This window comes from Poeciliopsis prolifica, unplaced genomic scaffold (assembly GCF_027474105.1).
Source record: "Poeciliopsis prolifica strain line A6 unplaced genomic scaffold, Auburn_PproV2 SCAFFOLD025, whole genome shotgun sequence".
NCBI lineage: Eukaryota > Metazoa > Chordata > Actinopteri > Cyprinodontiformes > Poeciliidae > Poeciliopsis > Poeciliopsis prolifica.
The window spans coordinates 1,061,461-1,076,959 of record NW_026562400.1 but is presented as its reverse complement, the minus strand read 5'-3'; the positions used below and the strand labels follow the sequence as shown (position 1 = coordinate 1,076,959).

At 34.5% G+C, this 15,499-nt stretch overlaps 1 protein-coding gene and 1 pseudogene across 1 annotated transcript; both read right to left on the bottom strand.

The window, feature by feature from the left end:
* Positions 1-65: 65 nt before the first annotated feature.
* LOC129371054 (protein NLRC3-like) lies at positions 66-540 on the bottom strand. Its single transcript, XM_055047414.1, has one exon. The coding sequence runs from the start codon at positions 498-500 to the stop codon at positions 69-71; it is 432 nt and encodes a 143-aa protein (XP_054903389.1). The 5' UTR covers positions 501-540; the 3' UTR covers positions 66-68.
* On the bottom strand, positions 540-12,776 carry LOC129371053 (uncharacterized; annotated as a pseudogene).
* Positions 12,777-15,499: the final 2,723 nt, after the last annotated feature.

The window sequence follows — 15,499 nt, the reverse complement described above, 5'->3', positions numbered from 1 at the left end:
AGAACAGATCCAGTTTGCCCATCTGTAGCTTTCTAGCTGCTCCTTCTCTGCATTCTCAGTAGCTTTCTCTATAGCTTTCTTGTAGAAGTGCTCAACTTGTTCTTCAGACATCTTTGACTCAGGTGAGTCTGATTCTCTTCTGCCAGCAGATTGACACCAGTGTTGATGAACGTCAGATGGACGTGAAGAGCAGCCAAAAACTCCTGAATGCTCAAGTGGACAAAACAGAACATGTTCTGATGGAAAAAACCCTTTTCCTCCTGAAAGATCTCTGTGAACACCCCTGAATACACTGAGGCTGCTCTGACATCAATGCCGCACTCTGTCAGGTCAGATTCATAGAAAATCAGGTTCCCTTTCATTAACTGCTCAAAGGCCAGTTTTCCCAATGATTTAATCATTTCCCTGGTCTCTGGAGTCCAGAATGTATTTTTGTCAGTGTTTTCATCATACTTGACCTTCTTCACCTTGGACAGAACCACCAGGTAGAGGATATACATCTCTGTCAGGGAGTTGGGTAGGTCTGCTTCTTCTTCTCTGGCTTTAATGGCATCCTCTAGAACAGTAGCAAGGATCCAGCAGAAGACAGGGATGTGACACATAATGTAGAGACTTCTTGATGATTTGATATGAGACAGGACCATCTTGGTGTCCTCTTCCTCTGGGAATCTCTTTCTGAAGTACTCCTCCTTTTGAAGGTCATTGAAACCTTGGATTTCTGTAACCAGGTCAACAAACTCAGGGGGGATCAGATGAGCTGCTGCAGGTCGAGTTGTGATCCAGACTTGAGCTGAAGGAAGTAACCTCCCCTTGATAAGGTTTGCCAGCAGTACCTCTAATGATGCGGACTGTGTAACATCTGTAAGAACCTCTTTGGTTTTCAGGTCCAGAGGAAATCGACACTCATCCAAACCATCAAAGATGAACAAAACTCTGAAGTTTCAAAACTGCGGATTTCTGTTACTTTCACTTCAGGGAAGAAAAGATGAATAAGTTCAACCAAACTGAACTTTTTGCCCTTTACCATGTTCAGTCCTCTAAAGGAAAATGGAAATGTGAACTGGATGTCCTGGTTATTTTTTCCTTCAGCCCAGTCCAGTGCAAACTTCTGTGTCAAGACTGTTTTTCCAATGCCAGCCACTCCCTCTGTCATCACTGTTCTGACTGGTTTATCTCTTCCAGTGATGGGTTTAAAAATATCTTCACATTTGATTGTTAGTGGGTCAATTTTTTTTCTGAGAGCCTTTTGAATCTGTTTCGCTTCATGGTAAGAGATCTCTCCATGTCCTTCCGTTATGTTGAGGTCAGTGTAGATCTGATTGAGAAGGGTTGGATGACCTTCTTTGGTAATTCCTTCAAAGACATATTCCAGCTTCGTTTTCAGGTTGGATTTGAGTTTAGATTGGTATTTAGACACCAAGCTCTCTAAAAAGCAAAAAATTAGAAATCAATGTATTACAGTTCATGGGAATTTACATTTTGCCTCATTAAAGTGAAGGAGAAGGTCTTCCTCTCCCCCTGATGAGCCCACAGATGCCCACAGATATGATTGGCATGTCTGTGGGCTACTGGTCCTAACGAGACTATAAGTGCAACTCCTAGTAAAGACATTTTAGAAAACTACTTTGAATTTCTGAAGTTTTAAGATTTTTGTCAGAATTGTACCTCATTATTTACGTCTTTTAGGCCTGAAGAGATTTTATAATGGAACAAAATGTTACTGACAACACTGCCAGTAACAAAACAATGACAACACTGACAACATGATCTAAACATTCAGGGAAGAAAAAATGGCATGAACAATTTTCTTCTATGTTGTAATCTTCAATATTGTGCTATATTTAAGTAATCTTACTGTTATGTAGATTAAAGGCTGTCTCTTCTTTCTTCATTCTCCTTAAAAACTCCAAGATCATGTTCAGAAAAGCTTCTTTGGTAATCCTCTTCTGCTCTTCCTCGCAGTTAACAACTGCTTCATCCTCATCTTCGCTATTCAGGTGATCTGAGTATAAGAGCTTATGAAAACTCTTTAGCTCGTTGTCAACAAAAGAAACAATGTTTTCCTCAAGATTCTGTAACAAAAAGTTTGAAATTTGAATTTTTAGAAGAAGAAAAGGAAAAACTAACTTTGGCCCTGACAGATATAAAAATAAGCACATTTTCATATTAAAGCAATCTGGATTAACAAACTAACTGTAATTTCTGGTCATAAACCAGCAAATAAATATGTAATGCAAAACATCACTGGGAAAAAGAAAGTTTTCCCTTTTCAAAATATTTCATAACATCAAACACATTTAGCCAGATTAGCCACAGACCAGGGGAATCAAGAAACAGGGCCAGTCTGCATTTATTGTTACTTATTAAGATGTATCTGGTTGCTCAAACTATTAAAATAGACAGCCTTTTTTAGACAGATCTCAAATATTAGTGCATTTCAAGAAGCTTCAAAATTTCAGCTACTTGTGACGGGATAAAGTCGTTATCCCAGTGGTCCACGATGATGAAACACACAGCAGTTTGTTCAACTCAAATAAAACAAAAAATGAACGTTTTCGAGTGGCCTAGTCAAAGTCTGGACATAAATCTAATTGAGATGATCTGTTAGCTCTACAAACATATTTGTCAAGCTTGAAAACTTTCCAGCTTGGTTAAAATAATAATATATATATTTTCCTTATAAAGTGGCATAGAAGATTGATCACCAGTAACAAAAACACTGAGTAGGTTTTGTCACCAAATAAAAGAATCATTTATATTTGGTGTTTGCATTCAATCAGGCTATCGTTGTTCCATGTAAAATTTGTAAATATTTTTTTCACTTATAACGTCCCTGACCTTAAATGTTGCTTCCATGTTTGCCTTCTGGGACGTTTTATGAGGAGTTTTTACTTTATTTCTGAAAAAAGATTAAAACAAGCCATTGTTATTTTCAGATAAGCATCAGTTTGTCTATTTAAAATTACACATTAAAACACAAAATAGAGCAGGTTTTGGTCACTGAATTACTTCAATTAACATTCAAATGGGAAGAACTATCAAAAGCAAAAATGAGACCAAGAGAAGATATAATCAATATCCTAAGCACATTTATTAATTAAGACATAGCCATGCAAAGCCATCCTTCCAGACTAAAAGGAGGCAAAGAGACAATAAATAGTATTAGAGGCCTAATATCATCCGATCTTAGGCCTCTGCTGCATCTTTCAAGCCTAAACTCCTCTGGGTTTTGCATTTGTAGATTAGATGTCATTGGAGCTTTTGAGATGCTTATCATAGCAATGTAAAAAAAAGTCAGAGAAAAAATTCTCCTGGCAGCACTGCATCCAAAACCAGGAAGAATAATTGTCCAAACATGCAAAGTCACAAAGATTTAATATATTGTGCAAAAGATTAGATTCAAGGGCAATAAAGCGCTGGGGTACCTTATCAAGCCTTGTGTCATTTTTTTATTTCAACATGATTATGAAAATTTTACTAAACATGTCTTTCGTACTTACTTGAAAAATGAGTGTTGTTGAGTTTTGCTGATTTTTTTGGATGGATGACTTGGTGTGTTATCTTTCCATTCACTCCTGATAGAAAAGAAAGAAAGATAAAAGTTTTGTTACATTTTTCAAGCCAGGGAAAAACTGGTTATTAAAGGGCAGTTAATAACCATTTTATAACTGTTAATAACCAGTTATTGACTGGTTATTAATAACCAGTTATTGACTGGTTATTAATAACCAGTTATTAGAACATTTAGAATTGTGGAACATTTCCAAATGTTCCACAATTAGAAATTAATTTAATCGTCTGAAAACAAAAGTTGCATGTGAATGCTTTTAGTTTTACACTTGAACGATTTATGCAACAATGACAGTTATGGTAAAAGTTCAAACTGTTACACACATATGTTAAATCTTATGCAGTATCAAAAATGTAATTATTATGACAAACAGATTATTTTTAAAAGCACCAGAGGTTAATGTGTGATACTAAATGCACTTTAGTATCAGTATTTGTTTTACATTGAAGAAATTTAAGAAATAATTGTTAAATTATTGCTTCAATAACTATTTAATCAATAATAAAAGGTAAGTAGTTTTACCTCTCATCTTTGAGCTGTTGATCATCATCTTCAGAGAGTTTGAATATTTGTGACTCAGCTTTATCCTTAGATGGGCTCATGATTGAGTGATCTTTACAAAAGAAAGCCAACATGTCAGATTAAACCATAACTGCAATAATGTTAGAACAGTCTGAATAAGTCTGTGATGATATGTGAGTGGAACGGTGGTGAGGCAGAGGCAGTAGACCCAGGTCGTGATGAATAAGATGATTTAATAATAACAAAATCCAAAAGTCCAGACAACAAAGAGGAGCGGAGAGCTAATGCTCTCAACTGGTGACAACTGGTTCGATTGGTGACAAACAGGACAAGGACCGGACAGAGACTCAGAGACACAAGTGACACTACATACACAGGAGGTAATCAGGGGAACGAGACACACCTGGGGATAATCAAGGAGAGACAGGACAACATGGAGACACAGAAAAACTCAAAATAAACACACCGAAGACTGAAACCATGACAAAGTCTGTAAAATTTTGGATGATATATGTTTTTGTTTGTCTTTCTATTAGTCCTATGTACGTATTTCCTCTAAAGATATTGAATTACACAAAATGTGTGCACACATCTTAGAGTATTTTGCCACCTTTTCTTGGCAAAACAAAAACATGTCCCTGCAAGCAGCTGCCATAAAGTGGTGATGAACTGTAGTTATTAGTTAATCCTGCAGACTGAATTGTAATTGCTGGAGGACATTACCAATTTGTGTTTCATTATGGTAATTTTATGGGGTTTTTTTCAAAAGTTGCAAATATTTGGCAAGCAATGTCTTTTCTCAGTATATCTTTGCTTCTTGTTCAACACAATGACACAAATATTGTCATATTTTGTATGCCAGTTTGCCTCCAGCTTTTCAAAAGTACCAAGTAACAACATTCAATAGTAAATAATTATATTTGCATGAATTCCTCCCAGTATTTTTCACTTTCGGATGATCAGTAAATATTTTGCATATTCACAAAGACAGAGATGCACAATTTTTCCACCTGTGATGAAAAACATCAGTTGTAATATAAAACCTCCAGTATTGTTTGTGATAATTCTAATTTGGGTCTAATTAATATTAAAACTACTAATTACATAAAGTGGACAAAGTCATTCCAAAATATCCTATCAATGTGTGAAAACTGTTTGGTTCAAAGAAATAATAATGTCCTACTGGAAGACAGAGTATCAGCGAGGTCTCCAAGCTTCATCATCCTCAAAAATTCCCGAAGAAAGTTCCTGAACTCATCTTCTCCACCAAAGATCTTCCTTCCTTCCTCATATTGCAGGACATTTTTAGTCACATTATGTTTCTCAAGGTGTTTTGGGTAATCAGTAGTTAACAGCCGATGGAACTTCTTCAGCTTCCGTCTGATGAAAGTTACAATTTCCCCTTCAAGTATCTGTAAACAGACAAGTTATGTTTAGATTTTTGACTCACTTATACAATTTGTCTCGGTAATATCTTACTGCATATTTTATTATGTATTAAATAGCAGAAAATATTTATTTTTCTCTGCAATTGTTGACCAAATTAATAGAAAGCAATGTACAAACTCTCTCTTCATTTTAGATTTTGGTACCAGCCATTATTTTAGACTTTTTACATCTAAAATAATGGATGCCATCATGGTGTTTATTTTATCCACACAGCTTCTTTGTTCATCAGATGTTTTGCTCTTGATTCTATGAGTAATGGCTTAGTGTGTGCTATACTGTAGTAAAATATACAAGTTCATACTTTTTATAGCGTAATTGACATGCAGGATTCCAGTAAGAGACACTAAGCAGGTAAAGACATTTGATGAATTCATGAAGGCTTATGATCAAGTGTAATACACACATAAATATAATAAAACAATGAATCATCAGATATTTAAAGCTAAATATACAAAAGACGGTGAATAAAGTAGTAGTTCATGCTTAATGCTATTTTCATAGTTGAAAAGTCACAAACCTCAAAAACTGATTGAGCGTCTGTATGAAAACTGTTGGTCTTCTTTGGTGTTTCCTGGTCAAATCTGTGGAAATCATTAAGTATTTAATTTGCTTTAAGATAAACACAACTAAATACACTTTTCAGGATTCCAGGTTGGGGTGTTGTTGGGCATTTTACTTTCTAAGTGCAACTGAAGAGTTTTAAAATAAGCTGTAGCACAAGGAGCAATGCAGCTCTTTCACATCCAAACTTAAGATAAGTAGGAATCCCTCTTTTTGCAGTCCAGTTAGCTCAGAAGTCCGACTCAAACTATTTCTGCTCTCCAGGGTCCAGCAGTTTACTAGCAAAGTTTGCTACTTGTGTGAGACTGAATGTGTTTAGCTAAGGATTACTCTGATTATCAGGTGGTGCTCCAAATTATTTCAATGAAAGCACACTTTAAATTTATTGATACTATTGTTCTTAATAAATGATCAAATATTAATTGTTTGATAAACTAGACATTGCTGTAATCCCTATTGGACAACAAAAAGAGAAGCCTTGGAAAAATGCCTTAAAGTTTTGACATTTCGTATTAAATTATTAAAATGCTGCTTATGGATTCTTAACTTGAATATTTCATTGCAAAGTGTATTATTGAGAACACTGGTAGAAACTGCACCTAATGAATTACACCTATTGCAATTGGTTTATGCATTGATCTTAGACTGCATGACATGTCTGATAAAATTTGGAGATTTAAAGGTGAGTTTACTGACCCTGAAAATGAAAAATGTCTATAATTGAGAGGGAAATTCATTGATTTCTCACTTTTCAGGGTCACAACACTCGGTATAGAAGAGTTTCTCATTTTCTGCCAAGAACTATTAAAGAAGTAGTAAAAGTGAAGCATTAATTCTAAATGTGCTGCTATGTGTCCTTAATTAACATATACACACATAAAAGTTCCTAAATGATTTGTGACCATCATTCTATTGTGCAGCTACAATGTTTGATAGAAAAATAATAAGGTTTTCTGTTTTTCAAACCAGCTGTCCCATATTCTACTGCTAGAACATAGCGAGTGTTTTAACAACTATATTAAATATATATTTTCATAATAGTTACTTACTGCAGCTCTAAAAGTAGAATTAACTTACCTTGAATGAAAAGAACCTTTATAATTAAGGGGAAAATTCATCGATTTCTTGCTCTTTCGGGACAAAATGCTTGGTGCAGAAGAGTTTCTGTTTTTCTTCCCAAAACTGTTAGAAAAGTATCATTGGCAAAATAAAAGAATTGAACAAAGAATCACGTTTGATCAAAAGTGAATAAATCAAACTGAAGCATGCAATAAAACCAACAACAAAAGATGGCATCTTAAACTTCAGATTTTAATGCACATTTTCAAACAATTAATAAGTTAAGAATATTGACAGAATTATTAACTCAAAAACACATTCAATGCAAGGCTAATCCTAAACTTTATCTCAGTTTATATAAAATATATTTGATCAAATTCAGAAATCAAAAGCAGAGTTTACTCACCCTGCAAGTGAAGAAGTTTTATAATTCAGAGGGAAATCCATTGATCTCTCGCTCTGAAGTGACAAAACACTCGGTGTAGAAGAGTTCCTCATTTTCTTTCCAAGACTGTTAAAAAAGTACCATTAAAAAATAAAGGACTTGATAAAAGAAGTTTAATTACTTAAACAATGAGAAAAACGGAAGTTGAACAAATTTACAAGCAAGTGGATCATCCAAGTATTCTTTATTTTTTGATAAAAGTAGATTTCTGAGTACTTGTTCAAAGTCTGATCTCTCGCTCTGTAGGATTGATGTGATTAACTGATGTGTCATTTTCATGATGCCAAACATGAGTCAGCAAGAAATGATGGATTGTCAGCAAGAAGAGAAAACGTCTAAATGTTCTTCTTATGATGCACATTTTTAAAAGATATAATCTGCAGACTACCAAAGAGAGAAACATAATATGTTATTGTTGGTTTCAATGAAAGAACATGTCAACATCACTTCCTGTTTATTATTAAATCACTGAGCTGGTAATTCTACTTTATGTAAAGTTTTCTGTCAGTAAATTAAGAAGCAAAGATATTGTAACAAGAATGAAGATCAAATACTCAATAGTCTGAGAAAACCTAACAAGAAATAATCAAAATCATATCAGATTGTAAAAACGATCAGAAAAGATTTGAAGCCAGTGGAAAAAAAAAAGTTTAAAATAGTTCCTAAAATGTTTGCCATTTGAAAATTTATTGTAAAAATTGCAACTCAAAACATAAACCAAATACATGATAAAAACAGTATTTACTCACCTTGCAGATGAAGAACTTTTATAATTGAGAGGGAAATCCATTGATCTCTCGCTCTGAAGTGACAAAACACTCGGTGTAGAAGAGTTCCTCATTTCCTCTACACGACTGTTAAAAAAGTAACATTAAAAAGTAAAGGACTTGATAAAAGAAGTTTAATTACTAAAACAATGAGACTGAACGAAAGCTAAGCAAATTTACAAGCAACTGGATCATCCTAGGATTCATTATTTTTTGGTGAAAATAGATTTCTGAGTACTTGTTCAAGTTCCTCTGCTCAGTTCTAAAATAATTCAAGATGGATAAAACTCAAAAAACTAAATTATATCATAACATACAGCAGGAAGAGAGATGAAAAAATAAAAACTCATTCAGATTCATAACTATTCTGAGGTCTGCATATTACCAAAGAGAGAAACATAATATGTTATTGTTGGTTTCAATGAAAGAACATGTCAACATCACTTCCTGTTTATTATTAAATCACTGAGCTGGTAATCCTACTTTTTGTAAAGTTTTCTGTCAGTAAATTAATAAGCAAAGATATTGTAACAAGAAATGAAATCAAAGACTCAATAGTTTGAGAAAACCTAACAAGAAAGAATCAAAATCATATCAGATTGTAAAAACAATCAGAAAAGATTTGAAGCCAGTGGAAAAAAAAAGTTTAAAATAGTTTCTAAAATGTTTGCCATGTGAAAATCTATGATAGAAATTGCAACTCAAAACATAAACCAAATACATGATAAAAACAGTATTTACTCACCTTACAGATGAAGAACTTTTATAATTGAGAGGGAAATCCATTGATCTCTCGCTCTGAAGTGACAAAACACTCGGTGTAGAAGAGTTCCTCATTTCCTCTACACGACTGTTAAAAAAGTAACATTAAAAAGTAAATGACTTGATAAAAGAAGTTTAATTACTAAAACAATGAGACAAACGAAAGCTGTACAAATTTACAAGCAAGTGGATCATCCAAGGTGAAAATAGATTTCACCTTGGATGATCCAAGGTGAAATTCAAGGTTTCACCAAAAATCTATTTTGGTGAAAATAGATTTCTGAGTACTTGTTCAAGCTCCTCTGCTCAAGATGGATAAAACTCAAAGAACAAAATTATATCATAACATACAGCAGGAAGAGAGATGAAAAAATAAAAACTCATTCTGAGGTCTGTAATCAACAATGTAGGATTGATGTGATTAACTGATGTGTCATTTTCATGATGCCAAACATGAGTCAGCAAGAAATGATGGATTGTCAGCAAGAAGAGAAAACGTCTAAATGTTCTTCTTATGATGCACATTAAAAGATTTTCTTATAGAAGAGAGAAACATAATATGTTATTGTTGGTTTCAATGAAAGAACATGTCAACATTACTTCCTGTTTATTATTAAATCACTGAGCTGGTAATTCTACTTTATGTAAAGTTTTCTGTCAGTTAATTAAGAAGCAAAGATATTGTAACAAGAAATGAAATCAAAGACTCAATAGTCTGAGAAAACCTAACAAGAAATAATCAAAACATGACAAAATGTAAAAATGATGAGAAAAGCTTTTGTGTAAAATAGTTTCTAAAATGTTTGCCATGTGAAAATTTTTTGTAAAAATTGCAACTCAAAACATAAACCAAATACATTATAATTACTATATGTTTTGACGTTACATTATATGATATGTATGGTAAAAATTAAAAATTAAAAACAGGATTTACTCACCCTGCAGATGAAGAACTTTTATAATTGAGAGGGAAATCCATTGATCTCTCGCTCTGTAGTGACAAAACACTCGGTGTAGAAGAGTTCCTCATTTCCTCTCCATGACTGTTAAAAAAGTAACATTAAAAAGTAAATAACTTGATAAAAGAAGTTTAATTACTAAAACAATGAGACAAACGAAAGTTGTACAAATTTACAAAAAAGTGGATCATCCAAGGAATCATTATTTTTTGGTGAAAATAGATTTCTGAGTACTTGTTCAAGTTCCTCTGCTCAAGATGGATAAAACTCAAAAAACAAAATTATATCATAACATACAGCAGAAATTGAGATGGAAAAATAAGAACTCATTCAGATTCATAACTATTCTGAGGTCTGTAATCAACAATGTAGGATTGATGTGATTAACTGATGTGTCATTTCCATGATGCCAAACATGAGTCAGCAAGAAATGATGGATTGTCAGCAAGAAGAGAAAATGTCTAAATGTTCTTCTTATGATGCACATTTTTAAAGGAGATATAATCTGCAGACTACCAAAGAGAGAAACATAATATGTAGATTCCCAGTTATTGTTGGTTGATGAGAAAAGATTTGAAGCCAGTGGAAAAAAGGGTGTAAAATAGTTTCTAAAGTGTTTGCCATTTGAGAATCTATGATAGAAATTGCAACTTAACCAATAAACCAAAAATATTATAATGAATATCTGCTTTGATGTTAGGTTATATGATATGTGTGATAAAAATTAAAAACAGGATTTACTCACCCTGCAGATGAAGAACTTTTATAATTGAGAGGGAAATCCATTGATCTCTCGCTCTGAAGTGACACAACGCTCGGTGTAGAAGAGTTCCTCATTTTGTCTAGAATACTGTTAAAAAGTAACATTTGTAAAATGAAAGACGTAAACAAAGATATCTGATTTTAAAAAAATAAAGTTAATTCAACTTGTAAAAAATATTTCTGTTTGAAACCAGGTGTATAATCCAAGGATGTTATTTTTCATAGGAAAACAGATTTTGGAGGAGTATTGATTAATCATCTTACCTTTGAGGTCCAATCTGAGCGTTACTTTTGAAGGACAGACTATCATTTGAGGGCTTGAATGCCTCATTCCTTTTCTCAGCCTGACTCATTGTAAAATGTCCTTTACAAAGACAAAATGTGTTAGAGTCCTCTCATCATAGGTTAAAGTCCCACTGGATATTCTGGTGCAAAATTATGATGTAATCTGAAATTTAATTCAATTCAAACATAGTTTATTGATCCCAAAGGGAAATGAAATATTGTTTTACATATTAGTCAAGGTTCTTCAAAGAGTTGTTGTAGAGATTAATCTCCCTTTTGCTTGTGATTTTCTTAATCACATATTTCTGATTTTGTTCCCTTGTAGTTCATTTAGTCTCTTCCTACACACCCCTTATTTGTCTCTAATCTTTCTTTTGAGCTGATTCTAGGTAATTCTCAATAATTCTTATTTTTTTAACCTTGGTGATCCAAGGTTTGCAACTGGAGAAGCATCTCTCAGTTCTGCTGTGTGGTTGTCCACATAGAAACTGATGCAATCTGTCACACACTCAGTCATGGCATATTGATGTGGTTTCATATCCATGTGGTTGGCACAAACTATCCAGTTTCAGGCTTCTTTAGCTTCACCACTATCTCATATCTCACAGTCTTTTCCTTTACATGTTGTCTCTAAACAAGGGGTTTCTGTTACCAGCAGAGAAGAAAAAGATTGTGATTTGACTTTTCCAGAAAAGATCTTGTGTTGGATATGTATGAATCCTTGACATTATAAAACAAAACAAATCTAACATTTTCTCTGGTACAGCGACTCACAAACTGTTGAAATATTGGCGATGTAGCAGAGTGGGGCATTATTAAAGTCTACTGATGTTGTCCAAAATGCATTGGAGTGTTGTGTCCATATCTTAGAAACAGCAGAGCTGATGACTCCACATGCACTGTCTGCAAAAGTGCATGTGGACAGTGCTGCATCATCCTGCCTCTGCATAACATGTCTATTTATAACTCATCGTTGGGAACCGGTAGTTTTGGTTTCTTTGTGGGAATTTTTTTCTGTTTGCCTTCTGCTTTTCTCCTTCAGCCAGGGGCAGAGATCTATCTTCACATCAAGTAAGATCAGTCTAATTCGTCTCAAAGTTCCAATTTCCGACGACCTCAAACTCACCATCTGTTTCTCACTGCTCTTCAGCATACAGACGACCCCGGTTGCCAACCCCAAGGACCAGATCCACACATCTCTCTTTTCATTATTGTTAAAATTAACTTTATTTATCTGATTATCTGTCCTCCTAGTGGTCTGTATGTGGTAAAGAAACTGGAACCCAACTTGACACTCACAGCATTTTTCTAGTACCTTCGTTTTCTATTTTCATGATGATACCTTTGACAAATCATCATAAATGTAACAGATTTCCCCTATAAAAAACAGTTTTACACAGGAAAATGTTAGTTACAACCTTAAAGGTTTAAATAACTTTTTACCATCCTTTAAAGCTGCAGCAACATGAGGAGTCTTGAAAAGTTACAATTCAGTAACATATAAACAAATTATTTATGTAATGAGATAAAAACAGAATAAATACATTGCTACTTTACCATGTACATGTCCATGAGAAAGCTGTGATCCACACCGAAATACAAATGAAAAATACACTGCTATTTCCTTGTTCTCTTGACGGAAAGTCTAAGTCATCAAACCAGACCTTCAGGTTTTCAGTTTGATGTGGGAGGTTCAGAGCACGACTGAGATTCCAGTCTGTCCAGCACTGATTGTGGCAACACAGCAGACATTAGTTTACCACAGACTACTGTACATGTAAAATATAAATATATACTTTTTTAACCTAAAGTAAAACAGAAATTTCACGAAAACACAAGTAAAAGGTCAAGTGGAGCATTGTTCATCAATCAATCTACAAGTCTGAATGTCTGTAATGTCCCAGAGCAAAGGGACGAGTCCAACCCTCAGGTGTGCAATGGAATGTCATGATTACAAGGAAAACTATTTTCTCTCCATCACAGGTCTAAGTTTTCGTTTTGTTTTTTTCTGCTTTGTACTTCTGATCAAATTGAACTCCTGGTTACTTAAAGAATGTCAAACACTAACATCACAGTCAAACTTACCAAAGAAAACCTGAAATAACAGTAAAGACTTAAATCATAAGCTTTTTAGTCGCAGTCAAAACATTTATGAATTATCTTCTCTTTTCACCAAATTGATACCTTTGAGTGTTGAATTTCTAAACATAACTATGTTGATCAAAGAAGTTGTCCAGAGGTTGAAATTAATGTAGTTCCATGTTCCATCAGCTTCTTTTAAAAAGTTTTTTAACGTGTCATTTCAGTCATTTCATCGATAACCTCTGGATCTATTGGCAGCGCTTTCACCTTTTTGGAAGAGGAGGACGCAATCTTAATAAACATGGGATAAAGCTACTCGCTGCAAACCTTTTTTATTTTATCAGCAAGGACAGCAACAGGATCATCGCGTCAGAAGAACAGGCTCAAGGATGTCTGACCAGGATGGAACGCTCCCCGGATCAGGAGCACGATATTCCAAAACAAGCTGATAAATCGACTGGAGACGGAGCGACTGCTTCCCTCGCTCCTTCCCCCCTCCCTCTCTGCTCCTACAATCATTCACAGGATTCAATGGATACCAATGAAGAAATGTCTTCCGACCAGAGTTTCTTAAATTTACAGATGGAATGAATCAAGAGGTTCGCCTCGGCACGTCTCTCCTTAGCACTCACGTAGCAGACCTCACTACATTTAAGTAACCTGCCCCCTGACTTTCCCAGAGGATCCATCACTCTGCGTTTCTGAGGTCTGAGGCCGGGGACCAGTATTATCTTTACACCTGTCTCCATCCTGGACATTACCTGTCCGGATCACTACAAGAAAATTTACAAAAACCAGAAATATGAAATACAGCGGTCCTAATTAAAACCTCAGAGTGATCCCCTGCCTAAAGGAACCTCAGACTGAAAATCTTTTGGCCTCCAAGCCACTTAAAGTAGCTCTTTTAAATATCAGATCACTCTGTGCTAAAGCTCTATTAATTAATGATTTCATCACTGAGTATAATGTTGATGTTATGTTTTGACAGAAACATGGTTGAATGACGATAATGACCAAATTGTACTAATTGAATCAGCGCCTCCTAACTACAATTTTTAAAGTGAGAACAGAAACATAAAAAAGGAGGAGGCGTGGCTTCTATATTTAAAAATACCATAAATTGTAGTAAAATTTCTTTGGGTCATTTCACATCTTTTGAGTATCTTGGAATTCAGGTTAAAGGCTTCAAACGAACTTTGACACTAACTTTATACAAAACTCCAACATACGTGGAAAATTTATTTACTGACTTGAATGATCTTCTATCTCTCATATGCATTGATTATGATTGTTTAATAATTGTTGGTGATTTCAACATTCATGTGGACAAACCCGAAGACAGAGGGGCAAAAAAGCTCTCTGATATTTTAGAAAATTTTGGTTTAACACAACATGTCAAACAAGCAACACACACTCAAGGACACACACTGGACCTGGTTATCAGTAAGGGTGTGACTATTTCCAATGTCTCTGTAACTGATGTCGCCTGTCGGATCACTTTGCTGTTGTCTATGAAGTTCTTTATTCTTTGACCCACTTGGACAAACAGCTACTGTCACAAAACGTTTTTACAGAAAACACAGCAGAAACATTTAATCAAATCTACTCTTCTCCTCACCTTAAGCTGTAATGATGTAGATAAGTTGTAGATGATTTTCAATCTAAAGTTTCATATATCATTGATTCCATTGCCCCAATTAAAGTAAAGTTGTGTCTGGTAAAGAAATCTCCATGGAGAAAAGCACAAACAGTTCGATCTGCAAGACAACTGTCGCAGAGCAGAACGAAAATGGCGTAAAACTCAACTTCACGTTCATAATGACATCTATAAAGAAAGACTACGTAACTATCACTTAACACTAAAACATGGAAGGGAGGATCTATTGGCAATGTCATAAACAAAAACATCAATAATGCTCGAACTTTATTTGCAACAGTTGACAGGCTCACAAACCCTCCTGTGATGTTACCACCTGAACTCCAATCTAATGTTGCCTGTAATAAGTATTCCAGCTTCTTTTCAGAGAAAATTTAAAAATTTTTAATCTGCACATCAACTCCAAAGCCAGAACCATTGCTGTACCCAAACAAAACAAATACAGAAAAAATGACCCATTTTCAACTACTTAATTATAAAACCCTAGAAGAAATCATAAGTCAATTAAGTTCAAGCTCCTGCTGTCTGGATGTCCTACCCACACATTTCTTTAAGAAAGTCCTGCCTGTTATTGCTACTGATCTCATCCAAATCGTAAACTCATCACTCAAATCAGGT

Coding starts and splice junctions, on each gene's coding strand:
- LOC129371054 (XM_055047414.1), bottom strand. CDS start 500: ATGTATATCCTCTACCTGGTGGTTCTGTCCAAGGTGAAGAAGGTCAAG.